Source organism: Sturnira hondurensis, unplaced genomic scaffold, assembly GCF_014824575.4.
Source record: "Sturnira hondurensis isolate 20B ecotype Veracruz unplaced genomic scaffold, ASM1482457v3 Scaffold0002597, whole genome shotgun sequence".
NCBI lineage: Eukaryota > Metazoa > Chordata > Mammalia > Chiroptera > Phyllostomidae > Sturnira > Sturnira hondurensis.
The window spans coordinates 6,946,423-6,974,000 of NW_028075228.1; the positions used below are offsets into that span (position 1 = coordinate 6,946,423).

The window sequence follows — 27,578 nt, forward strand, 5'->3', positions numbered from 1 at the left end:
TGCAAACGTAGCAGCGCGCATGCGCGATGACGCTCGCGTTGGAGAGCGGGACCCAGCGGAAGGTATCATGGCGGCCGAGCGCAAGACTAAGTTGTCCAAGAATTTGCTGCGCATGAAGGTGCGGGGTGCGGAGGATCCAGGATGGGAGGGCAGGACCACCGGGTCCACCTGGCCTGTTCGAGGCCGAAGCAGGCGGTGTACCAGGGCCCAATAGAGCCTCCAGCTCTCGTGTTTATTCATTCACGTAGCGCTTGCTCTGCGTTAGGCACTGGGTACTGGATTAGAAATCCAGAGGATTCTCTCATAAAGCCTGCGTTCGAGTAAGAGAGATAGACAACGTAAACAAGTATTTAGGATACAGCCTACTAAGTTCTGTGTTGCTAGAAGCCCCGGGAATTCACTTGGGCTTCTGTGGGAAATGGTGTTTACGTACAAACTGAAGGATAGGGTAGGGACATAGCAACATAAACTGAGTGAAGAGCGAGTTCAGAAATCTGAGAGGCAAAAACCAAGAAATGTATGGTGAGGTTTGAAGAACTAGAGATAATTCAGTATGTCTGAAGACGAGTGGCAAGAAATGGGCCTGGGAAATAGGTTACAGCAGGGAATTTTAGGCAAGATTAAGGATTTTTTTTTCCCTTATCTTGAGAACTTTGGGTGAGCTTGGGGAACAGTTATCATTAGCCATGCCTCTTACTGCATCCTGTAGAGAATACTTAATGAAAGAAAGACCCAACAGGGGACAAAGTTTGCAGTCAGAAAGACCTCCCAGAAGTTCTGATGACCTGGGTGAGTGTTGCAGTGGTGATGCCTTGGCATTATAATAGTTGTGGTGAAAGTGAGTTATGTCAGGCAAAATTATTTTTACATTTTGAATTTAATCAGATAATATCAAAATGTTAAAAAAGACAAGGGTAGATAAAAACATAGGAATTGAAACGGGAAAGAACCAATCCATAAAACTTTAACTATAGTGATAGCCAACACTTACAGTTCTTGCTATGTGCCAGTGTTCTAAGTGCTTTGCATATATCAAGCCAAGAAATCATCTAAGCCCTTGAGGTGGGTATAGTTATTATGCCTCTCTAATGGTCCAGGCAACTGAAACACAAATAAGTGAATTGCCCAAAGTTACTGTTAATAAGCAGTGTAGACAAGACTCAAACTCAGGCAGTCTGGCTCCAGAGCCCTTTTGCTCTTAATTACTGCTAGTTGCTGAGCACTTATAAATGTAAAGTGTTAGATGTCATGTTTAGAGAGTTTTGAAGTTTTCAGGAAGAAGAAGCTAGGCTCAAATAATGTTCTGAAAAATAAAAGTAAATATTTCATGTGCAGAATGTTTATTGAGTTGAGCTAGGATGTAACTAGGGATGAATAGGGTGAGTGAAAATAGAGGGTAAATCATTTATGGTTTCTAAAGTACCTCTTTCATGCATATTAGCACAATTTGAATCTTTACTGAACAGAGTTTTGTCTTGGCTTATGGTTTGTAATCATGTAGATTTCAAAAAAGTGGAGTAGGTGAACAGAACAGGCACTGAAAAGATTTTGACAGTTTAATTCTTGGAATAAGTCAAATGAAAATGTGCTTGGAGGTCAGGGCCCAGACCAAAGATCTGACTAGGGAGTTAGGAATGAAGTCATTAACTTTAAAAAAATTATTCAGCCTTTACCCAGGTGGTTGAGAGAGACTCAGCTAGATATTGGAAGTAAAGGGGGGATGCTGTGGGAATACCCAGATTCAATATTTGGGTTAACAAGTTCATCACTGATCAGAAAGAATGTATTGACAGATAGAGTGCCTTATGAGAAGGGATGGAGCAGATACCTGAGGTTATTGTAACCAGTGTAGCTGTTCAGCCAGAGCTAAGTGTGGAGCAAGAATGACAGGGTTCAGGATTTAACTTTGACTCATTTGTTTTCCACTGTGCTTGAAGTCCTCTGACTTGGCTCAGCCAGCGGGGCGGGGCCGGGGGGGGGGGGGTTGGAGGTTAATCCTGATGGAAAGTAGAAAGTAGAGGATGAAGTTGGAATGTCTGTTAGTATGATGGAATTGTTGTGGAGAGGGTGTAAGTTTATTTGTACTTTAGCTCTTTTGAATTATGCTGAGAGGCCAGATGGCACTCCCCACAGCCAGGCCACTCACAAATCTCCTTAAGACAGGAGTTGGTGAACTTTTTCTGTAAAAGGAATAGATAAATACTTTAGGTTTGTGGGCCAGTCTTCCTACTCAGCTTGGCCATTGTACCTCTGAGTCCAATGAGCATGGCTTTGTTCCAATAAAACTTTATTTACAACAGAAATTTAGCCTAAGGACTGTATTTTGTAATACCTGCTCTAGGCCCTTGGTTCCAAGTAAAACTAAATCACTAGCTTTAGATTATATTCTTAGATTCTGTAGAGTCAGAAAAATTGAACTGCTACGTAAGTCTGCAGTTGTTTCATTCATAGTCACAGGGTTTTCTACCCTTTCCATATGTACAAAAATATTGTGCGTGTGTGTTTATATGTTTTGGTGCATATGCATATAGCTATTTGTATGCCATAAAGAATATCTACCTAAAAATAGGAGATAAAGGGTAATTGGATGGGATTGATCAGGTTTTTTTTTTTAAGATTTTATTTATTTTATTTTTAGAGAGGGGAAGGGAGGGAGAAAGAGAAGGAGAAAAATATCAATGTGTGGTTACCTCTGACACAGCCCCCAACCAGGGACCCAGCCCACAACCCAGGCATATGCCCTGACTGGGAATCAAACCAGCAACCCCTTGGTTCGCAGGCCAGCGCTCAGTCCACTGAACTGCACCAGCCAGGGCAGGATTGATGAATTTTATCACAAAGAATATGAGTAACGAAATGAGACATTTGTGTTAAAAGAGAACCATCCAAGAAAGGAAGTCTGGGGAAATGTCAAGTCTAGAATCATTTGTATTCCCAGAACCTCTACTGAAGTCTTTTCTGTGTACCAGGAGCAACCTAGGTACCAGTAATGAAAGATGAACAAGGAATGTGGTCTATATTCACAATCTTGGTCTTTTAGGAGACATAGAAGAAGTGTAGTGAACAATAAACCAGTGTTTAGAAGGCTGTTGTAGAAGCAAGGACGGTTTGTCAAATGACTCGACTCTGGGCCTTCACAAGTGAATATTTTGTCAGGCAGAAAATGGTAGCGAAATGTTGAAGAGCAGAGGCAGGACTGGGAACTACAGGGTGTGCTTTCCAGAAACTGCCAATTCTTTTCTCTGTTGAGGATATAGGCACAAGTAAAGGATGAGGACAGACAGAAAAAATAGTGCAAAGCTAGGAAATCGACAGTGGTACAATTCCATAGAATTTACCCAAATTTTACCACTTTGCTTGCACTCCTTCGTACATTTGTGATTGTGTGGCTGTCCTAGCACCACAAGTTTCCCTCTAGCTACCCCTTTGTAGCCACACCCACTTGTGTTATCCCTAACCCCTAGCAACTACTAATCTAGTTTTCATTTTTATAATTTTGTTACTTTAAGAATGTTATATCAGTGGAATCATACTATATATAACCTTTGAGATTGGCTTTATTCACGCAGCATAATTCACTTAAGATCCGTTTAGGTTGTTGAATATATGAATACATCCTTTTTCTTGCAAAGTAGTATTCATGCTGTGGATGTAATATTGTTTATTTTAACCATTCACCTGTTGGAGAGTATTTTGCTTGTTTTCAGTTTTCAGCTGTTACAAATAAAGCTGATTTGGGTGTGTAAGTTTTCTAGTAAACATAAGTTTTCGTTTCTCTGGGATAGATGCCCAAGAGGACAGTTGCTGGGTCATGTGAGTGAGTTCGTGTTTAGTGGGGTAAGAATTTGTCTAGCTGTTTTCCACAAAGAAGATCTGGTTGCCTCACATCTTTATCATTGGTAAAGTCCTTATGTCTAAAAATTCTGTTTTTGAAACAGCTGGGGTGGAGGAAAAAGCAATATGGAACCTGGATAAGGGAAAGAAATAGAGTTAAATGGAGACCAGTGGAATCCTAGGCCTAACTGCTGGGTGGTTTCCGAATTTATTTTTTCTTGTATTGATACTTCATCATTTTGCTATGATTAACTTCTTGGTTAGATTGCCTGTGCCCTGGAGATACAGCTTTTGATTTTTCAGTCTCTCTCTCTGTTCTACCCTCCCAGCAGCTAATGTCCAAAAGAGACAAGCAGCAAGACTGCTGTTTTCTCTACTGGTCTATTTTAAGTTGAGCGTCTGCAAATTTTAGAATAAAGAGCAGCCATAGAGTTGATCAGCATTTCAGAGGCTAGATACAAGTGAAAAGCAGGCTTACGGATGTAGCTTTGCTTTAATCTACATTTATAGAGTCCTCAGTCATGAGATGGGATTCCTGGAGAAATGGGGAAGAACAAATGGAAGAGTAAAGTTGTTTGAGTTTTCTTTAATTTGGAGAAATTAGTTGCTGACACTGGTTATGTTTTGTTTTGACAGTTCATGCAAAGGGGATTGGACTCTGAAACCAAGAAACAACTAGAAGAGGAAGAAAAGAAAATTATTAGTGAAGAACACTGGTACTTGGATTTGCCAGAGCTTAAAGAAAAAGAGTAAGTTTTATTAGAAATTATATTAATGATACATTGAGCATTTAGGAAATCCCTGTAGATGCAGCTCATCATTCCAATGACATAAAGCCCATTAAATAGCATCTGCACAGTTTCTTGAATTAGTCTTATAAGTAGTTTTCTAAAATTATTAAATATATAAGAGGTCTACTTTGATACATGCATATATATTTTTAAAGATTTTGCCCTGGCTGGTGTAGCTCAGTGGATTAAGCGCGGGCCTGCGAACCAAACAATCGTGGTTCGATTCCCAGTCAGGGCACATGCCTGGGTTGCAGGCCAGTTCCCAACAGGGGATGCATGAGAGGCAACCATACATTGATATTTCTCTCCCTCTCTCCTTCCCTTCCTCTCTGTCAAAAAATAAAAAATTTAAAAAAAAGATTTTATGTATTTATCTTTAGAGGGGAAGGGAAAGAGAGAGGGAGAGAAATAATCAATGTGTGGTTGCCTCTTGTGTGTCCCCTGCTGGGAACTGGCCTGCAACCCAGGCATGTGCCCTGACTGGGAATCAAACCGTGATCCTTTGGTTCACAGGCCCTCACTCAATCCACTGAGCTGCACCAGCCAGGGCTACTTGGATGTATTTTTACTGGTCCTTGGCTGTCATTTATAACATTGTTTTCTCTATCTATCTGTCTATCTCTCTCTCTCTCTCTCTCTCTCTCTCTCCATTACATAAAGGAATCTAGCCTGTATCTCTGGTAGTAACTGGGGACCTTTTATGAGAACCCAAGTAATGTACTTGCTACCTATTAAATTCCAAAGATAAGGTGTGTTCTTCAGGGCTCTCCAGTTTTATTTCACTTTAACAGAATTCTTCATTAGACTGAGCCTCTCAAAAGCAGGTCAAGAGATTTTTGTTGGTTTCTTTTCCTTTTTTAAAATTTTTACTATTAATACCAGTCATTTTAGCTAATATTTTTTGAATCGATAGTGTGTGCTAGGAACTCAGCTAAGCACTTATATCTTTTAATTATTTAATCCTCATAGCAAACTAGAGAGCTGGCTACTATATTATATGCATTTTATAGTTGGGGAAACTGAAGCTTAAGAAAAAATAACTTGGCTCAGAGTCACCCAGCTAGTCATTGTTAAAGCTGAGATGACACACTAGACCATTTGTCTTCCACTCTAAGCTTGTTTGGTACTTGATAAATAATTTTGAAGGAGGAGTGATGGACTCACATCATTCATTAATTTATCTAAATTCTTCTGGAAGCTACTTAACCATTTCTCCTTGATGCTTTTCTTACCTTAGTAAGCCTCTGTGCTGGGGTGCCAAGGGTTGAAGATGCTGCTTGTTATCTTCAGGCGTGTTCATGGTTTTTCTTTCTGTACCATGTAGTTTTGGGGTTTTTAAAAATATTTTATTTATTTATCTTTAGAGAGGAAGAGAAGGAGAGAAACATCAATGTATGGTTGCCTCTTGTGAGTGCCCTGCTGGGAACTGGCCTGCAACCCAGGCATGTGCCCTGGCTGGGAATCGAACCATGATCGTGTGGTTCACAGGCCCGCACTCAATCCACTGAGCTACACCAGCCATGGCCATGTAGGGTTTTTTTTTTAACAAGTTACATTCCCTTATTCATTTAAATGATCTTCTCTGAATCTTTTTTGTAAAGTTACATACCCTTTTCTAAAGATAGAAAATTTGTCTCCTCAAAAGGATGGGAGGAAGGTACTTTGTTTTCTCTGCTTGCTTCCTGCGTACTTGCTTTTCTTGACTGCTTCTCAGAGGAAGGAAGATGTTAGTGAGGAGGGGAAGGTAATGCCAGAGGTGGTATGGACTGGGAAGCAGGGATTATAATTTAATTTTATGCCTTGACTAAACTTGTACAAAGTATCCAAGATATTTGTTACTTCTATTGAAGGGCATGGCCATGTCTATCTTGTTTTCAGTATCTTCTCCCCTCCAACACAGTGTATTGTTCCCAGAAAAATGACCTTTAAATTTCCACCCTAGGAGATAAATATCTCAGTTGGTTTGAACTACTATAACAAAATGCTACCAACTGGGTAGCTTGTACTCAACAGAATTATTTCTCACAGTTTAGAGGCTGGAAGTCTAAGATCAGAAGAGGGGTCCTGCAGTAAGTGAGGTGCTAGCTGGACTAGAGGGCCAGTGAGAAGGTGATTCTCAAGTTTGGGATTCAAGGATCATTTGCATTTTAAAAATTATTTAGAACCCATAAACAGCTTTTCTTTGTGTGGTTTATATCATGTCAATATTTATATAAGAAATTAAAACATTTTTAAATATTTAAGAAACAAATGCATATCATGTTAGCATAAATAACACATTTTGCATGAAAAAGAACTTTTCCAAGATAAAAACATAGTAGTGAGAAGAGTGGTGGTGGTTTACATTTTTACAGATCTCTCTAGTGTCTGGCACAATAGAAGACAGCTCGATTCTTTTAACTCCTGCATTCAGCCTGTTGTAGTTTGGTGTTTTGTTTGAAGTACATAACAGAAGTCCATGTCACACAGATGACGTCGTTGAAAAGGGAGGGGTGTTTTCTTAGCTAATTCTCTGATACTACTCCAAAACGTAGTAAGTGGTAGGTTCTTAAAAGTTAACTGCACTGTTGATTCTGAAAACATCTTTGAACCTTTCATGATCATTGATCTGTCTTACATTTTTAGTAGATTTTTTGTCAGTGCATAATTTCATAACATGCATTTCTCATTTAGACTATATTGGTTTAATGAGTTACATAGATTTTCTAAACAACTCATTTCATTGTACAGTATCAAAAATCATAGTATCACCATGGGTTTCATCAGAAAAGTCTTTAAGTATTGGGAAGCTGTCAAACCATTCAAAGTTCTAATTTTTGCTTGAAAGCTTGAATTTCGTTATTAGCAATAAGTATTGTCAGTTTCCCTTTAGGTGACAAATTTACTTTATTCACTTTCAAGAAAATGTCTGCAAAGTGCCCAAGTCTGAATAACCACAGTTACAGTGTACCAAGAAAAAAGTACCGAGTTCAGTACACAACTCGATCACACAAGTGCATTTTCTTAAGACAGTTGTACTTCACTAGGAAGAATTACCTTGTATATGTTTCCAATTTTGTGTAGAGAAATTTTTAAAAGTGTAATCAAGGGCTGAGATCAATAACAATAAATTTTTAGTGCTTCCTCTAGAACATAATTAGTGGCTTTTTTTTAACTGTGAAAGCTGGTGGTGAACAATGTAATGATTGCTAGTACAATGTGGTATCACTACTTTAATTTATAATAAGATGTGATTTTACCCATAATTGCCTTTGTATACACTGTGCAAATAAATGTCAAATAGTGAAAAAGATGAATAACGTATTAGGCTTATCAGGGAAATAATTTTTACCTTCTTTCACTCTTTTCAAGTCATAGCGCCCTCTTGACTGTTTCTCAGGCAGGCCACTTGCTTTCTCCTCTCAAGGCCTTTACTTTATCTAGTCCCTCACAAGGGGACTAGGTATCCTCAGTCTTGTCCCTTGGTGTCTTCTGGACTTTGCTCAATGTCACCCCATCCAGGAGGCCTATCCAGACCCCACCTCGTAAAACAACCAAAGACAAATCTTCAGATAAAAAGAATTTGGACAAATTGGATAGAATTCTGTTTTCACCTCTCTTAGGTAAAGGCAGAATTGCTGGATCATAAAAGGGGCATATATTTAACCTAAGAGAAACTGTCAAATAAAAGTGATTACACCATTTCACACTTTCACTAAGGTAGTTTAAGAGTTCTAGTTGTACCACACCCTTCCGATATTTGGTGTTATCTTTTTAATTTTATCTATTTAGTATTCTGGTGGTATCTTGTGGTTTCAATTTGCATTTTCCTAGTGACTAATAATAATGGTAAAGAATGCTTATGTGCTTATTGGCCATTTCCATATCTACCTCTGTGAAGTACCTATTCAAATCTTTCATCCATTTTTTTTAAAGGGGTGGTTTTGTCTTTTTTTTAAAACATTTTGTATCACATGGTTTTTCTCTCTATACATCTGTCGATTTATTTTGTTTTTTATTTATTTCACAGTAAAAAGGAGACAGTACATTTTGTTCCTTGAGTTCCATGTTTACATAGGGTTTTCTCTTTTTAAGGTAGAGTTAATTTACTTATGTACAGATAGGAGTTCTTTACATTCTGAAAACGAATTCTTTGTCAGATATATGTATTGTGAATATTTTCTCCCAGTCTCTGGCTTGCCTATTTATATTCTTACTGTTACCTTTTGAAGAGTGTTTTTTATAAGTTTTGCTTTATTGTTTCCTATTACCGTTAATTCTTTCTGAATCCTATTTAATGAATCTTTGTCCATACCAAGGTTGCAAATATATTCTCTGTGTTTTCGTGTAGAATTCTTGTAATTTTTGTGTATGATCTGCCTCTGATTGTATGTGTATGGTACGAGGTGGGCATCAAGGTTCATTTTTTTCTTTAGATAGCCAGTAGTCCCAGTACCACTTATTGAAAATACTTTCCTTTACTCATTTCATTGTTTTGATGCTCTAGTCAGAAAGTGGTATGCTGCGTTGGTGTGGGTCTGTTTCTGGACTTCGGTCTGTTACATTGATGTATTTCGCTATCCTCTTGTCTTGATTACTACAGATTGCAGTGAGTCTTGATTCAATAGTGTACATTTTTCACTTTTTTTTTTTCAAGGTTATTTTGCTAGCCCACATCCTTCTTTTCCCCATATAAATGTTAGAACCAAATTCTTTATTTCATCCCTTCCCCCAAAATAGGACTTCAGTTGGCATTGCACTGAATCTGTAGGTCAGTGTTGGGATAACAAAACTATTTTCCAACCCATAAACGTGATATATCCATTTATTTAACTGTAATTTAATTTCTCTCAGCAGTGGTTTATAGTTTTTGGTGTGGAGATTCTCTGTAAATATACCATTAAATGTATTTCTACACATTTCACATTTTTTAAATCCTATTGTGGCCTTTTCCCCCCAAATTGTTTGTTGTTTTATGTATGTGGAAATTGATGATTATATGTTGACTTTGTATTCTATAATTGTGCTAAATTGACTCACTAACTCTGGAAGGGTATTGTTTTGTTTTTTTGAAGATTACTTAAGATTATTTACATATGCAATTATGTCACCTACAAATAAAGAAAGTTACCTTTTATTCTTTTTCTTTATTTCATTGACTCCAGTACAGTGGTAAGAGTGGACATCCTTGCATTGTTTCTGCTCTTCAGAGGAAAGCACTAACTTGCTTACTATTAAATATGAAGTGCTGTGTGTTTTTGTAGCTGCCCTTTATTAGCATAATATATTTTCCTTTCTTTTCCTAGTTTATTGAGGCTTTTCTTATATGATGGTGAATTTTGCAAAGTCATTTTTGATTAGACAATCATATGATTTTTCTTCTTTCCTCTGTCAATATGGGAATTGTGTTGATTTTTGAACGTCAAAACAACCTTACATTTCTGAGACAGACCCCACTTGGTATTTATTTGGAATATATATTTACTTTAATTTATTAATATTTTAGTGATTTTTCCATCATATTCATAGAAGATATGTACTATACACTTCTTTAGTTTGGACAATAGCATAACTTGAGAAATGTTTCTCCTTTTCTTCTTATTTCTTAGTTTGTGTAAAATTGGTATTATTTCTTTCTTAAATATTTGATAAAATTCATCAGCGAAGCCACCTAGAGCTGGAGTTTTCTCTGTGAGAATATTTTAAAATAATGCATTCATTTTCTTTAATAGATACAGGACTATTCTGATTTTTCATTTTAGATATTGTCTTTTCTGCTCTAAAGTTAACTTTTTATAATTTCTGTTTTTTAATTCTCATTCTCTGTTTGTCTTCCTTACATTCATATTTTCCTTTAAATCTTTTAACATATTTATAATAGCTGTTTTAAAGTTCTTTTCTACTAATTCTATCATCTTTCTTTTTTTGTTGACTTGTTTTTCTTCTGTTAATGGGTCACATTTTTCTGCTTCCTTATATGTCTAGTAATTTTTCATTGTGTGGTATACCTTGTTATATTGCTGAGTACCCTTCCTTAATAAAAGGTTGAAATTTATTCCATTAGGCAGTTAATTTACATGTTGATCAGCTTGCTGCCTGTTTTTGTTAGAGTAGGTTTTACTGCCTTCGCTCAAGGGCTAGATTAACCATACTCTGAGGCAAGACCCTTCTGTTTATTGTCACAGGGTGTGCAGCTTGGTCTCTTCACACTCGGTATGCAAGTCAAACATTCCCCTGCTCTGTGCAAAGTCTCATATTTTTCAACATATAATTCCAGGGTAAATTTTCTTTCCCAGGTATGACAAACTTGAAGATGATCCCCCAAATAATATCCAGGCCTTCTTCTCTGGTACCTGTGTTACCTTATATCCCAAAATTGACTTTACTGGTGTGATTATGTTAAGGATCTTTAGATAGGGAGATTATTTTGGATTATATGGAAGAGACCTAAATGCAATTAATTATATCCTAATAAAAGGGAGGGAGAGGCTTTTCCCCAGGCTGATATGCCTTATGGAGGGGAGTACTCCACCCCCAAAGATGGCATCTTCCATGTGGGAGAATTGACAGCACAGGGATCCTGATGGCTCTTGCCCCATAGCCACCAACCCCAGAGTCTTCTCATGTAACTCTACTCCTCCCCGTCCTCTGTCAGAGACCAGGATAAGTGGCTACAAAGAAGATTTTGTGCATTGGTCTTTTAAGATGGAACCCATGTCTCTAGCAGACTCCCATCTCTCCCTGGTGGACAGAATCACCACTGACTTTCATAGCCAGATGTTATATGGGCGCCTCTTCCTGGATCTGGTACTCTGGGCTGAGAAGCCTGTCTTGGAGTCGAGACCCCACACACCTCATGGGGGAACCCCCCACAGCTGAGATACTCCTCTGGAATCTCAGCCACTATCTGTGAAAGTGGAGCCAACCAACCTTTTTTGTATCTCCGCCCTTCCTGCCAGTCTTGACTTCTCTTCAGCTGGTTTTCAGTTGGTTATTCAGGTTGCTTTCTCTGTATTTTAGTTTAACTCCAGTTTGGTCCTAGGAAGAGGTAAGTGTAACATCCACCTATTCTGCCATCATCTTCAAAACTATTTAGTTTTAAGCTCATTACAGAACAGGCTCTTTTCAAAATTAGAAAGACTTGGTATTTGAGGTTATCATCTTAACCTGTCAAAGAACAAGGCCATCTTAAAATCATGAGATACTCAGTGCCAAATTTTTTTATAACCAAGGTTGCTATATTTTTTTATTTGGTTTATCTTTACTAGAAATAAATCATTCTTTAGAAAAACAAAAATGACTTGGGAGACTTCTTTGGTGAAGGTCTCACTATTGAAAATGATATAGTAACTACTTTCTTAATATCCATTGAGGTATTATTCATACAGTAAGTCAATCCCAACAACCCTTCAGAATATTATATCTCCTTTTTATAGATGAAAATGTTGAGGTTCAGAGCCATGAAGATAAAAGCCCAAGTGTGACTTGTAAGTTTATTTTAAAATGAGTTTATATTTAAGTTAGAGTCTTTTTCTTATTATTTGGTGTCATAGGTGCTATATTAGGAGCAAAAGATAAATAAAATTAGATAGATTTAACATATGGAAAGATAGATAACATAGGTAAGCATTTGAGTCTTGACATTAGGTCTAATTCTGTCCAAAAAGCTGAAAATACGGCATCCACTTTATCCACATAGTGTTCACAGAGCTGTTGCAGGATCTTCCAGAGAAATTACATATTGGCATGAGTCTTGACTCTCAGAGAAGAGTAAGAGCCTGAAAAATTAAGTGCCTTTGGCCCTGGCAGGTGTGGCTCACTTGGTTGGCTCATCGTCCTGTAAATCAAAAAGTCACAGGTTTAATTTTCGGTCAGGGCACATGCCTAGGTTGCAGATTTGGTCCCTGGCTTCAGTGCTTACAGGAGGTCCCCAGTTGAGGTACGTACGAGAGGCAACCAATCGATGTTTCTCTCCCTCTCACTTGCTTCCCCTTTTTCTAAAATCAGTAAGTGTGTCCTCAAGTGAGGATTTAAAAACTTAAGTGGCTTTGGAAATGCATAAGATAATCTTAGTGTTTTAGTGATGGAAGAATGTCAGAAGCAGTGGAAGCATTTGGGCCTTCTAAGCTGCAGCTTCTTCCACAAGCATTCAGAAGGGCCAGAAGCCACAGATGTTGTTGGTTGAGCACACTGAAGAGTGCTTTATAGATGTCCTTGAATGAGGCAAAGGCCTCGCTCATTCATCTTTGATGTAGAGCATTTAGCATGGTCCCTGGCATGAAGGGGGCCATTAAAGTAAATATTTCTTCAGCAAATACCTCAAATGAACGGCAACAGAAGGAACAAATAATTACAAAATCATTTAATGAATATTTTCTCTAATAATCATTCATATATAAAAACAGTAACAACAATAGATTCATTTATACTCTAAAACTCTTAACAGCTAACATTTTTTGTGATACAAAATGCCCTTAGATATTTCAGAAGAGCTGAAGCCCATGTGCTTCACTAGGGCAGTTTAAGTTATATTTGAGTAACCCGAACACTGATTTTATTTTGTGTGTGTGTGTGTGTGTGTACGTACATGTACGTATATACACACATGCATGGAGGCAGAGATGTTGTGCACACAGGACAAGGCATTGTGACCATGAAGGCAGAGACTGGAGTGATGCAGTCACAAGCCAGTGAGGGCTGGCTGCCAACAGAAGCTGGGGAGGCAAGGAATGAGTTCTCTCTTCCCTCCCTCTTGAGGAAGGGCAGCCCTACTGACACCTTGATTTTGGTCCAGCGAACTGATTTCAGACTTCTAGAATTGCAAGAGCATAAATTTCTGTTGCTTTAGCCCACCAATTAATTTGTTCCATCAGTCCTAGGAAACTAATGCATCAAGTAATTGTTTTTCTCCTGGAAATCATTATTTTTTTCTTAACACTGTGGACTAACCCTGCACATTTACAGCTTAGTATTCAGCCAGAGATTTCAAAGGACCCAATATGCAGGCCCTGAATTTTTGTGTGTATCTCCCTTGTGTATCAGATATCTTGACCCATGTATTAATATTTCAGCCACCTCTGGGACCTGAACTTCAGTTTGTCACTTCAGTTCAGTGAGACTGGGTGCTCTTTGAGCTTCCTCTCCCTGCTCCACAGCCTACAAATTGCCTCCAGTCAGAAGGTGGGCGTTCATAGAGCTCACTTCATTTGGTTTTCTTCTCAGGCATCACATTGCTATGCTTTGATTTGTTCAGTGTTTTCTATATTGTCCTGTTTTATAGTTGGCTGAGGTAGGAGGGCTAGTTAAGTTACTCCCTTATATCCAGAAGTAGAATAACCTACTTTATCCATTGCATAAATAAATCTTTTCATTATCATTCATTATTTCTGTTTATTCAGTATTTATTATCTGGCACCACTCTATAGTATAACCTCCGTGAGAGAAATGCTCTCTCATTCATGGCTGTTATCTCAGCTTCTAGAACTGCCTGAGACACAGTTTGGTTTAGTAAGTGTTTGCTGAGTGAGTGAATCTTGACAAGAAACAGGGCTGACTTTCCACCAAAGAAGCCATAAAGGCAAGGCATTTATTTTTCTCTATGCTTTATGGTTGATAGCAGAACTATAGCCAGATATGCTCACCTGGGAGTAGGGTCATGAACTTGTGACTCAGAAGACTCCTATTTAGAGACGGAAAACATCCATGCCTGCATCCTGTTTGTAAGGCAGTGGTGGCTTGCCTGAGAACCGTCTGTGGTGTCCAGTATTTAGCCCTCTCAGCAGCAGCAGCAGCTCATTTTTATTAGGGTAATTTTGTAGCATGACTTTGGTTTTGAGCTGACAACCCATCCACCATTATTTCTGCCCATTTTCTAGTTCTGTAGATCCAGCTTCCCAGTGAGATACCCAGTATCATTACAAGAAATTCCTTCTCTGCTTAAGTCATCCAAGTTCAGCCATTGTTTAGAGCTACAAGTTCTTTTAAAGTTGCCTAATACTCTGACTTCTGGGTTCTTAGTAAGAACTTGGTGGGAGATGTAAACAAGGAAATTTTGCTTCAAATTTGGAAAATCCAGATTTATTATAAACACTTTAGGTCTTTGTGCATTTATATAAATTAAATGTAGTATTTAGAAGAGACTGTTCCTACAGCCTGCAGCTCTTGTCTCCTAATGCATTTGCTAGACATTTTAATCAGTTTTTATTTCTAATCCTAGGTTAGAAATCTTACTGTATTTTTAGTTGATTCTACTGAGAACTTTAAGGTTGATTTATTTGAAATCTTGGCTTATATTTGCTCTTCCTTGTTCTAAGTAGACATACTACTAATACAGGTTTGTTTTTCTGTTTAGGAGCTTTATAATAGAAGAGCAGAGTTTCTTGTTATGTGAAGATCTTCTCTATGGAAGAATGTCATTCAGAGGATTTAATCCTGAGGTTGAGGTATTGAATGTAATTGCTTCAAATTTTAAATTTTTTCCAATTTAATTCTTTCTGTTAATAATAAGGTTTAGGTTTTTCCCCACCAGGTACCATTCCTCCTTGTTATATGGAAAATAACAAGTCCTGAAATATTGCCATGGCTATTTGAAGAAATTGCAGGCGTTGCAGTCTAGTTTTATGGTAGAATGGAGCAGCTAATTTAATACAGCAGTAGGTCCCTGACAGGGCCACCGTAAGTGTTAGAATTGCAACTTAGCTCCTTACAGGAACGTCGGGATTTTATTCACATGATGTTATTATGAAAAATTGTTTTCTGACATCTATGAATGTATCTTTTCTAATGGAAAAATGTTTACTTAAAAATTGAGTGATTTGACTTTTTAATGGACAGGTTTTGATACAAGCTTATAAATAGATTTTTCAAAGAATCCTTAGGGAAATTTGTTTGAAAAGTAAATATTCATCTTAAAACTGTACTATTCATTTGAATTTTCCTGCCTCGGGTTTGTAAAAGAGCACAGGGTTTCACTTAACAAATATTAGAACCCTAGTTGTGTACTAAAAGCCATCCTATTGGGTACTTAAGCAATCAAGTGGAGGTCTGTATAATATAAAGCTTTAGTTTATAGCACTTGAGGCCAGGGTTTCTCAGCCCTGGCACTGTTTCTTTAATTATTATTATTACTTTTTAATCCTCACCCAAGGACTTTTTTTTTATTGAAGTTAGAAAGAGAGAGAAACAGATAAAGAAACATTGATGTTAGAAAAATATCAACTGGTTGCTTCCCATACTTGCCCCAACTGGGGATCAAACCCCAAATTAGATTATGCCCTGACCAGGAATCAAACCCACAACCTTTTGGTGTACAGGACGATACTTCAGCCACCTGTGTCACCTAGTCAGTACAACCCTGGCACTATTGACATGTGGAGATAGCTCATTGGGTTGGGGGGGGGGGGCGGGGGTTGTCCTGAACATTGTAGGCTGTTTAGCAGCATTCCTGGTCTCTGTCTTCTACTCTCTAGATACTAACTGTGTGTGTGTATGCACATAATACACAACACACACCCCACTTGTAAAAACCAACAATGTCTCCAGTCATTGCCAAAGAAAGGTTCCCTGGTGAACAGCCTCTTCTGGTTGAAAAACACCTCTCTAAGGGTGCCTGTAGACTACCATAGCTAACCAAGTTAATTGCCAGAGTTTATTTTAAAGATTATTAGTTTTCTTCCCCTCCCCCCTTTATCTGAAGGGGTATAATAAATGTATACAAAAGCAACACTAAGTGTATTTGTTTTTAATACATGCTTTCTTTTCTTTGGCCTGCATAAAGCTTTAGATTAGGAAAAGAAAGAGGGCAGTGGAGCAAAGGAGAAAAAAAAGCAGAAATAAGTATGTGATGCCCAAAAACTGGACTGTGGGTAGACAGGAACTCCAAAGTATGTCTGATGCGTGGGAAAAGGAGTTGATTCAGCCCTCAGAATTTGATGTGAGAGGTCACTGGAAAATGGCATTAATTATTGGCACGGTTGAGTACATTCTCTCTGGGGGAAAGTTTTGAATTGTTTGGCTTGCAGATAGGAGCTGTCATAAAGTGTGAGAAAGTTTGATTTACCTGGTTATGAAATGAATGATACCAACTTGAGAGCACTTACTTTAGTATAAGCAGGATGTAATTAGAACACATGTAATATTGTATGTGTTTCTAGTGAAACCTAGCATAGAGTTTATTTTGTCAGTAAATATATATTCTGTGTCTGTGGTGCATCAGCCCTCTTGAGGCACTGGAAATGCAACAGGGAACCCAAGTGTATACCTTCCCAGAGCTTGTATTCCCCAAATTATTTTATCTTCAGTCCTTTAAATGTTAATTGAGAAAAGCCAATTGGGACTGGTTTCTCATCAGCTCTTCCTTCCTTGTTCCACCTTTGCTGTAAAGAAAGTATCGTACAGTAAAAATAAAATCTGTCAGAGGGGGACTATCAATTAAAGGTTAATGTGAGGGGGAAAAAAGATGGAGGAGAGACCCATGACACGTGGACATCATACAGGATACATTATCCATCCTCACATTTGGCGGTTAAGCATTTCCTCCCATTGTAGCAGCGCCAGCTTTCCAGGTCTTCCATCTAGCAATTCACTGCCCCCCACCATCACCATCCAAAAAAATGCACTTAAAATTTCTCTTGACTACAATATTTCTTCCATTTGATTCAAAGATGGGAAGTTTGGAAGGTACCTGAAAGTTTACCTTTCTTTCCCCTACTCACTAGAATGTGTTAGTCTGCTTTATTATTTTTATTTTTTTAAATATTTTTTTATTTTAAATTACAATTGATGGACAATAGTATATTCATTTCAACTGTACAACCCAGTGATTAGACATTTATATAACTTATGAAGTGGGTACCTCACTAAATCTAGTATCACTTGAATATATATATACACACACATACAAAGTTATTGTAATAATATTAACTATATTCCCTATGCTGTATTTTACATCCCCATGACTGTACCATAACTACCAATTTATCTTTCTTAATCTCTTCAACGTTTTCACCTAATTTCCCTCCCATCTGGCATTCATCAAAATGTTTTTTGTATCTGTGAGTCTGTTTCTGTTATGCTTGCTTGTTTATTTTGTTTTTTCAATTCCACATATAAGTGAAAACATCCGGCATTTGTCTTTCTCTACCTGACTTATTTCAGTCGGCACAATACTCTCTAGATCCATTCATATCTTTGCAGGTGGCATGATTTTTTGTTATGGTTCAGTCATGTTCTATTATATATATATGCACCATTTCTTTATCCATTCACAGAAACTTAGTTTGCTTCTGTAGCTCGGCTGTTGTACATAATGCTGCAGTGAGCATATAGATATATGTCTTTTCAATTTAGTGTTTTCAATTTCTTTGAATAAGTACTCAAAAATAGAATTGCTGGGTCCTTCTTTGTCTCTTGTTATAGCCTTTGTCTTAAAGTCTATTTTGTGTGGCATAAACATTGCTACCCCACCTTTTTGTTTGTTTTTTTCCATTTTCATGAACTGTCTTTTTCCATCTATTTTCTTTCAGTTTGTGTGCATCTTTCAATCTGAAGTCAGTCTCTTGTAGACAGCATATGTAAGGGTCTTGTTTTCATATCCATTCAGCCACCACATGTCTTTTGATTGAAGCTTTTAATCCATGCATAATTATACATTTAACATAATGATTGATATATACTTATTGCCATGTTATTATTTATGTTTTTTATCTTTATTTTCTTCTTAAAGAAGTCTCTTTAACATTTCTTGAAATGCTGGTTTGGTGATAATAAACTCCTTTAGCTTTTTTGTGGGGGGGAGTCTGGAAAGCTCTTATCCATCCTTGGATTGTAAATGATAGCTTTGCTGGTTAGAGTAATCTTGATTGTAGGTCCTTGATTTTCATCACTTTAAATATTTCCTGCCAACTCCTTTTGGCTTAAGTGTCTGTTGAAAAATGAGCTGATCATCTTATGGCAACTCCCTTGTAGGTAATTAACTGCTTTTCTCTTGCTGCTTTTAAGATTCTCTCTTTCCCTTTAACCTTTGGCATTTTAATTGTGTTGTATCTTGGTGTGGGCCTCTTTGGATTCTTGTTTGGAGCTCTGCAATTCCTGGAGTTTTATGACTTTACCAGATTAGGGAAGTTTCTGCCATTATTTTTTTTTTCAAATAGGTTTCCAGTTCCTTGCTCTCTCTCTTTTCCTTTGGCACCCTCATCATGTGAATGGTTGTATGTTTGAAGTTGTCCCAGAGAGGCAGGCTCCTCATGCCCACCTCCTTTTTTTGTATGCTTTGTTCTTTTTGCTGTTCGTTTTCTTTTCTGCTTCCATATCTTCCAAATAGCTGCCTTGAATGTCTGCTTCATCTACTCTTCTATTGATTCCCAGTAATGTATTCTTCATTTCAGTTAATGTATTCTTTATTTCTGATTGGTTCTTTTTATGTTTTCTTTCTCCATTTTTATGTTTCCTATCTCGTTGAAGTTCTAAGTTCATCTACTCTTCCCTTAAGTTCATTGATCTTATAATCAATGTTTTGTTTTGTTTTACCTTTTTAAATAAATTTTAATTATTCAGGTACAGTTTTCTGTCTTTTATTCTCATCCCAGCCACCCCCTGCCCCCCAATGCTCTCCACCTCCCTCCCATTTCCACCACCTCCCCCCTTAGTTTTTGTCCATGTATCCTTTATACTTGTTCCTGTAAACCCTTCCTCCTTTCCTCTGAAATTCCCTCCCCTCTCCCCTCTGGTCACTGTCACACTGTTCTCTATTTCAGTGTCTTCAGTTACATTTTGCTTGCTTGTGTGTTTTGTTGTTTAGATTCCTCTTAAAGGTGAGATCATATGGTATTTGTCTTTCACCACCTGGCTTATTTCACTCAGCATAATGCTTTCCAGTTCCATCCATGCTCTTGCAAAGGGTAGGAGCTCCTTCTTTCTTTCTGCTGCATAGAATTCCATTGTGTAAATGTACCATAGTTTTGGGATCGATTTATTTACTGATGGGCACCTAGGATGCTTCCAACACTTGGCTATTGTAAATTGTGCTGCTATGAACATTGGGGTGCATAAGTTCTTTTGGATTGCTGTTTCAGGGTTCTTAGGATATAATCCTAGCAGTGGAGTTGCTGTGTCCATTTTTAGTTTTCTGAGAAAACTAAAAGGCAGATCCATTTTAGTTTTCTGAGAAAATTCCATACTGTTTTCCATATTGGTTGTACCAGTCTGCAATCCACCAACAGTGCATTAGGTTCCTCTTTTCTCCACAACCTCTCCAACACTCGTTGTTTGTTGCTTTGTATATGATGGCCATTCTGACCAGTGTAAAGTGGTATCTCATTGTGGTTTTAATTTACATCTCTGATAGCTAGGGATATTGAGCATCTTCTCACTTGTCTCTGGATCCTCTGTATGTCCTTGGAGAAATATCTGCTCAAGTCCTTTGCCCACTTTTTAATTGAGTTGCTTGTCTTCTTAGAGTGGAGTTGTGTAAGTTCTTTGTATATTTTGGAGATTAAACCCTTGTCTAAGGTATCATTGGCAACTATGTTTTCCCATACAGTTGGTTTTCTTTTTATTTTACTGTTTTCTTTAGCTGTGCAAAAGCTTTTAATTTTGATGAGATCCCATTTGTTTATTCTTTCCTTTATGTCCCTTGTTCTAGGCGACATATCAGTAAAAATGTTGCTGCGTGAAATATCTGAGATTTTCCTGCCAATGTTCTCCTCTAGGACTTTAATGGTGTCACAGCTTATATTTAAATTTTTTATCCACCTTGAATTAATTTTTGTGTATGGTGTAAGTTGAGTTTCATTTTTTATATGTAGCTGTTCAGTTCTCCCAACTCCATTTGTTGAAGAGGCTATTTTTACTCCATTTCATGTTTCTGCCCCCTTTGTTGAATATTCATTGACCGTAGAGACTTGAGTTTATTTCTGGGCTCTCTGTTCTGTTCCACTGGTCCATGTGCCTGTTTTTATGCCAGTACCAGGCTGTTTTGATTACAGTGGTCTTGTAATACAGTTTGGCATCAGGTATTGTGATCCCTCCTACTTTGCTCTTTCTCAAAATTGCAGCAGCTATTCGGGGTCATTTATGGTTCCATATAAATGTTTGAAGTGTTTGTTCTATGTCTGTGAAATATGCCATTGGTACTTTAATAGATATTGCATTGAATCTGTAAATTGTTTTGGGTAGTATGGACATTTTGATGATGTTGATTCTTCCGATCCATGAACACAGTATATGTTCCCATTTATTTGTGTCTTCCTTGATTTCTTTCTTCAGTGTTGTGTAGTTTTCTGCATACAGGTATTTTACCTCCTTGGTTAGGTTTATTCCCAGATATTTTCTTTTTCTTTTTGCTATATCAAATGGAATTTTTTTTCTTAATTTCTGCTTCTGCTGCTTCATTGTTGGTACAAAAATGCCTTTGATTTCTGGATATTGACTTTGTATCCCGCTGTTTTGCCAAATTCATTTATTAGATCAAGCAGTTTTTTTGGCCGAGTCTATAGTATTTTTTATGTACACTGTCGTGTCATCTGCAAACAATGACGGTTTTAGTTCCTCCTGTCCAATTTGAATTCCTTTTATTTTCTTTTCTTGTCTGATCGCTAAGGCTAAAACTTCCAATACTATATTGAATAGAAGTGGTGAAAGTGGACAACCTTGTCTTGTTCCTGATCTTAGTGGAAAAGATTTTATTTTTTGTCCATTGAATATGATGTTGGCTGTAGGTCTCTCGTATATGGCCGTTATTACATTGAGGAATGCTCCCTCTGTTCCCACTTTGCTGAATGTTTTTATCATAATTGGGTGCTGTACCTTATCAAATGCTGTTTCCGCATCTGTTGATATGATCATGTGATTTTTGTCTTTGCTTTTGTTTATATGATGTATTACATTTACTGATTTGTGAATATTGAACCATCCTTGCATCCCTGGGATGAATCCCACTTGATGATCTTTTGAATGTATTGTTGGATGTGGTTTGCCAATATTTTGTTGAGGATTTTAGCGTCTATGTTCATCAGCGATATTGGTCTGAAGTTTTTTTTCTTTGTTGTGTCTTTATCTGGTTTGGGGATTAGGATGATGTTAGCTTCATAAAAAGAGTTTTGGAGTCTTCCCATCATTTTGGATTTTTTGGAATAGTCTGCGAAGCATAGGGGTTAGCTCTTCCTTAAATGCTTTATAGAGTTCTGTGAAACCATCTGGTCCGGGGCTTTGTGTTCCAGGAGTTTTTTTATTACTGCTTCAATTTCATCTGCAGTTATTGGTCTGTTTAGGCTTTCTGCTTCTTCTTTGTTGAGTTTTGGAACATTATATTTTTCTAGAAATTTGTCCATTTCATCTAGGTTTTCAAATTTCTTGGCATATAGTTCTTCATAGTAATGTCTTAACAATCTTTTGTAGTTCTGTGGTGTCAGTTGTAATCTCTCCTCTTTCATTTCTGATTGTGTTTATTTGGGTCCTCCCTTTCTTTTTCTTGATGCGCCTGCTTAAAGGCTTGTCAATTTTGTTTATCTTTTCAAAAAACCAACTCCTGGATTCATTGATCCTTAGAATTGTGCTTTTAGTCTCTGTGTCATTTAATTCTGCTCTGATCTTGGTTATTTCTGTCCTTTCTACCTGCTCTGGGTTGTCTTCATTGTTGTTCTTCAAGTTCTTTTAGGCATAGAGTTAGGTTGTTTATTTGAAATGTTTCTGTCTTTTTTAGGTAGGCCTGTATTACTATGAACTTCCCTCTCAGGACTGCCTTTGCTGTGTCCCATAAGTTTGGGGTTGTTGTGAGTTCATTTTCATTTGTTTCCAGAAACTTTTTGATTTCTTCCGTAATTCCATTCTTGACCCATTCGTTGTTTAATAGCATGTTGTTTAATGTCCATGATTTTGGGTGTTTTGGGTTTTTTCCCTTGGGATTGGTTTCTAGTTTCAGTCCCTTGCAGTCGGAGAAAATGCTTGATATGATTTCAGTGTTCTTGAATTTATTGAGGCTTGTTTTGTCTCCTATCATGTGGTCTGTGTTTGAAAAGTTCCATGTGCATTTGAAAAGAATGTGTATTTAGCTTCTTTGGGATGGAGGGCTCTATATATATCAGTTAAGTCCATTTCATCTAGGGCATTGTTCAATGCCACAATATCTTTATTGACATTTTGTTTGGAAGATGTCCATTTTTGACAGTGGGGTGTTAAAATCCCATTCTGTAATTGTGTTACTATCAATATCTTTCTTGAAGTCCTCCAAGATTTTCTTTATGTATTTGGGTGCCCCTATGTTGGGTGCATATATATTTACAATGTTTATGTCTTCTTGGTGGATTTTTCCCTTGAGTATTATGAAGTGACCTTCTGGGTCTCTCTTTATGGCCCTTTCTTTGAAGTCTGTTTTGTCTGATATGAGTATTGCTACCCTGGCCTTTTTTTGCTGTCTGTTTGCTTGGAAAATTTGTTTCCAGCCCTTCCCTTTCTGTTTGTGTAGGTCTTTTATCCTGAGGTGGGTCTCTTGTTGGCAGCATATATGTGGGTCATTTCTTATCCATTCAGCTATTCTGTGTGTTTTGATTGGAGCATTTAAATTATTTATGTTCAAGGTTATTATTGATAGGTACTGATTCATTGCCATTTTTGTACCTGTGTTCCTCTATGTCTCTCTCTTTTCCTTCCTTTCCTTAGAGCTGTCCTTTTAGCATCTCTTGCAGAGCTGGTTTGGTGGAGGTATAGTCTTTTAGATTTGTTTTGTCTGGGAAGCTCTTTCTTTTGCCTTCTATCTTGATTGAGAGCCTCTCTGGGTAAAGTAGCCTTGGTTGCAGGGCTCTGATTCTCATTACTTGGAATATTTCTTGCCATTCCCTCTGGCTTGGAGTGTTTCCATTGAGAAGTCAGCAGCTAACCTTATTGGGACTCCCTTGTATGTTGCTTCCTTTTTCTCCCTTGCTGCCTTTAAGATTCTGTCTTTCTCTTGGAATTTTGCCATTTTAATGATGATATGTCTTGAAGTGGGCCTCTTTGAGTTCCTCTTGATTGGGACCCTCTGTGTTTTCTGGATTTGTGTGACTCTCTCATCAAACTAGGGAAGTTTACATCATTGGTTTTTTTTTTCAAATAGGTTTTTTATCCCTTGTTTTTCTTTTCCTTCTGGTATCCCTATTATTTGGATATTATTACATTTTACATTGTCTTGCATATCTCTTAATCCCTCTTCATTCTTTTGGGTCTCTTTTCCTTTTCTTGCTCTTTCTGGGAGTTTTTTTCTACTTTGTCCTCCAGCTCGCTGATCTGATCATCTGCTTCATTGATCCTGCTTTTGATTCCTTCTCTTGTGTTCTTCAGTTCAGAAATTGTATTCTTCGTTTCCTCTTGTTTCTATTTCCTTTTTCATGTTGATAGAGTTTGCAGTGAGTTCATTGTAGTTTCTGGTAGCTCATTGTGAGCTCATTGAGCTTCCTGATAACCATTGCTTTGAACTCAGTATCTGATAGTTGACTTGCCTCTATTTCATTTAGCATTCTTTCTGAGGCTTCCTCCTTTCCTTTCATTTGGGGATTGTTTCTTTGTCTTCCCATTGTTTGTTAGATTCTTCTTGTTAGCTTCAGCTTCTTAAATTGATCTGTTCTGGCTCCCTGGTTTTATGGTGTGAACTTCTATGGTAGAATTCCTGTGAGATTCAGTGATGTAGTCTCCTTGATCTCCCAAGCTCACTGGTCTTGGGCTGTCCTTTAAGTTGGCTCTGTGTTTGTCTGTGGGTTTTAATTGTTTTGGGGTCTTTCTTTGGTGGTTAACTGAGGGTCACTCTGTCCACCACCTCTTTTATTTTTTGTGCTGGTTAGGGCAGGTTGTGTTGAAGCTGGTTCTTCATGTGTACAAGGTTTTGAGGATTCTGTTTTGCTCTTGTTCAGTTGTTTGTACTGGGTAGTTTCTCCACTATTTAGTTGTGTTTTCAGATAGGTCCTGGATTGAGGTTTGTGTGGTTTCCACTCCCTCCTTCAGCTTCTTCTGTTGTTACCTGTTGGTGGTTTCTTTGTTGTTGGGTTTCCTCTTCCAGTGGGTATCTTGGTGTTCACCGCTTCCACCTACTCTACCTCGTGTTCTTCCTTGAAGGTGGAGCATCTTAAGGTTCTGGTTCAAGATGGTGAAGTCTCTTATAACCAATGCTTTCAACTCTGCATCTGGTAGATTGCTTGGCTTCATTTTGTTTTCTTATTCTGGAGTTTTGATTTGTTCTTTCATTTGCAATGTGTTTCTTTGTCTCTTCATTTTGGCAGTCTCCCTGTGTTTGTTTCTATGTATTAGGTAGGTCTGCTACACCTCTTGGTCTTGGTAAAGTCCTTATATAGTAGGTATCCTGTAAGGTCCAGTGGTGGTGTCTCCCCAGTCCCCTGAGCTGGGCATTCCAACTGTGCACCCCATATGGGCTGTGTATACCTTCCTTTTGTAGCTGAGCCTTGATTGATTCCTTTTGGTATGTCAGTGGGAGGGATTTATCCCCAGTTCAGTCAGCTTCAAGGTCTGGCCAGCACCACCATGGGCAGTCTGCTGTGCAGAAGTCTACCCGCAAAGCAGGACTCACTTCAGGAGGTTTCTGGTGTCCATTGAGTCCACCTCTTGAGTGTGTCAGTCATGAAGGTGGTTGGGCTGTAATTTGGCATAGTCTGAAAGCTGTCCACTGAGTTTGCTGGCCCTGGAGCCTCCCAGAGGGTACGAGCCAAGGTCAGCAGCTTCCTGTGCCCTATGGGGGCCACAGCATGAATTATAGATGCTATCTACAGATGACTGTTACTTATGCTGGGCTTAGAGGAGCCTGGGAGAGGCCAAGCTACAGATCAAGGCCAGTTGCTGCTAATGCCAGACCTGGGGCCACTTAACAAGAGGTACAGGACACGCTGAGGGTGATACTGCTTATTTGAGAGATTTGGGGACGGTCCACAGCATGAGCAAGGATAGGCCATTTGTATGGAAGAGCCACTGGAAAGGGCTTGGGCGGGAGCCCAAAAGTTGGGTGGAGTGGGGTCTCAGGATCACCAGGCTAGGGAGAACAGTGTTAGCCAGTTATATGGAGACTCACATAGCACCCACCTGCTGGCTCTGTTGTGGAGGAAGTTTCAGCAGAGTAACAGTGCCCTATGCCAGCACTTCTGTGTTGCAGAAAGCTGCCCCTCTAGCTTTCATCCTGCTGCCAGACTTTCAGTTCCTCCCCAGATGTCCGTGAAACCTTTTAAGCTACTGCCCCAGAGCTAGAGGTCAGAGTGAGTGAGTCCAAGTAAGTCCATGCATGGGCCCATTACAAGGAAGGCCTGGAACTCCAGCAGCCCTTTGTCCAGCTCATCCTGACAGCCAGAAGTTATGGGAACGTTTTTTCCCCAGCATGGGAACCCAGGGGTTGGGGAACTTGGTTTGGAGCTGGGACCCTTTACTCCTCAGTGAGGACCTCTGCAGCCAAGATATCCCTTCCAATTTTTAATCACCACACTTGGGTGTTGCAGTATATCTGCTTTAGATATAAGTAGCTAATAAATAAGGTGTGTGATCTGAAATGCAATTATAACCCATTAACAAGTCTAATCTAGTGGAGCTTTGTCTTACTGTGTTTTTAATTTAGAGCTGACTTATGTTAACACATTGTGGAATAAAGTATTACAGAGAATCCCTTATAAATTTTTGCTAGTTCTGATTTGACTTGCTCTCCCTTCAAATACATTTGACACTAGTTCCTTTTGTAAGTCTTTTTTATCTGATAGTGACTATTGATGTATTTTTCAGAAATTAATGATTCAGATGAATTCTAAGAACAAAACGGAAGAAGTTGAAGATGAAACTGTGGAGCTTGATGTGTCCGATGAAGAAATGGCTAGAAGGTAACAGTTACCTTGGAACAGCTCTGTAGTCTGGGCCCAGCATTCGTTGGCTCTCACACTCATTCGTTGGTGCAGTCCTCTTACACCATGGTCTACCCCAGCAGGAAGACGACTGTTTCTGCTTCCTCTAACGTGACCGGGGCGGCCTCCGACCTGTCACAGCCTGGCAGTTGAGGGCCTGTTTCCGGTGCTGCTTCCAATACATTTTTTAAATATACATCTCCATTTACTTAAAATAATACAAAAACCAAAACACAGGAGAATTTTGTCATTCTTAGAGACATTCATAAGTTTTTAACTCAGATGGCTTATCTTAACTATAGTTTTTATTTGAAGTAAACATAGTTCTTATTCTTTGTTGCATTCTTGACAAGACTTGATTCCTACCTTTTTATTTAAAATTAAAGTTGTGCTATTTATGTCATCTTAACAGATATGAGACTTTGGTGGGGACAATTGGAAAAAAATTTGTCAAAAAAAGAGATCGTGCCAATTACGAAGAAGATGAAAATGGAGATATAAAACCAGTTAAAGCAAAGAAGATGTTCTTAAAGCCTCAAGATTAAAATGGATGCCCTAGGATACAGCTTAGGAATGCCTTATGAGTGTTAACATATTTTGGAACTCATTCCAGTGGTTTCTCTATAGTTAGTAATACTGTAATGTTTATTTGTAAAGAAATGTGTAATTTTGGAAACATGCTGTTCTTGAAACAGATATGTGGTGGATGTTGTACATCCTTTGTTTAATAGTATTCATCAATAGTGGGTTTTTAGCCCTTGATCTTCAAATGTACAAAGGTACATGGTTGCTTCCTAAAAATTTTTTCACCCCAGATTTTTAAAAAATAAATCTGTACAGTCACTGGCCTTAAATTGACTCATAATTTGATACCAGTGTTTAAATCATCCTTGTGTTTACAGTTTACTTTAAATTACTAATAATGTGAAGCCAGTTAATACATTTTAGAATCAACTATCATGAGAATTTATTATATATAAATTCATCAAGAACAAACATGTTTCTTCAGTCTGAAGTATTTGCATGTTACCAAGTCATTGTAAATTTGTAGAATTATGGGGGGAGGTTGATGTTAAAACCTTTAATAAAAAATACGTCTGTAATCAACTTCTGTTATCAT

General features: G+C 38.1%; 1 protein-coding gene across 2 annotated transcripts; it reads left to right on the forward strand.

Annotated features, from left to right (window-relative positions):
* Positions 1-30: 30 nt before the first annotated feature.
* On the forward strand, positions 31-27,565 carry MPHOSPH6 (M-phase phosphoprotein 6). Of its 2 annotated transcripts, none has more exons than XM_037040315.1 (5): positions 31-118; positions 4,471-4,583; positions 14,956-15,046; positions 26,343-26,437; positions 26,871-27,565. In XM_037040315.1, the coding sequence occupies exons 1-5, from the start codon at positions 68-70 to the stop codon at positions 27,001-27,003; spliced, it is 483 nt and encodes a 160-aa protein (XP_036896210.1). In that variant the 5' UTR covers positions 31-67; the 3' UTR covers positions 27,004-27,565. The 2 variants fall into 2 exon arrangements, with proteins under 2 accessions (XP_036896210.1, XP_036896211.1); XM_037040316.1 differs by lacking the exon at positions 31-118 and adding an exon at positions 150-789.
* Positions 27,566-27,578: the final 13 nt, after the last annotated feature.

Bases quoted from the DNA above. Each gene is read 5' to 3' on its own strand.
- MPHOSPH6 (XM_037040315.1), top strand. From the start codon at position 68: ATGGCGGCCGAGCGCAAGACTAAGTTGTCCAAGAATTTGCTGCGCATG. The intron at 4,584-14,955 runs GTAAGTTTTATT...TTTTCTGTTTAG, and splicing joins CCAGAGCTTAAAGAAAAAGA to GAGCTTTATAATAGAAGAGC. The intron at 15,047-26,342 runs GTATTGAATGTA...TGTATTTTTCAG, and splicing joins GATTTAATCCTGAGGTTGAG to AAATTAATGATTCAGATGAA.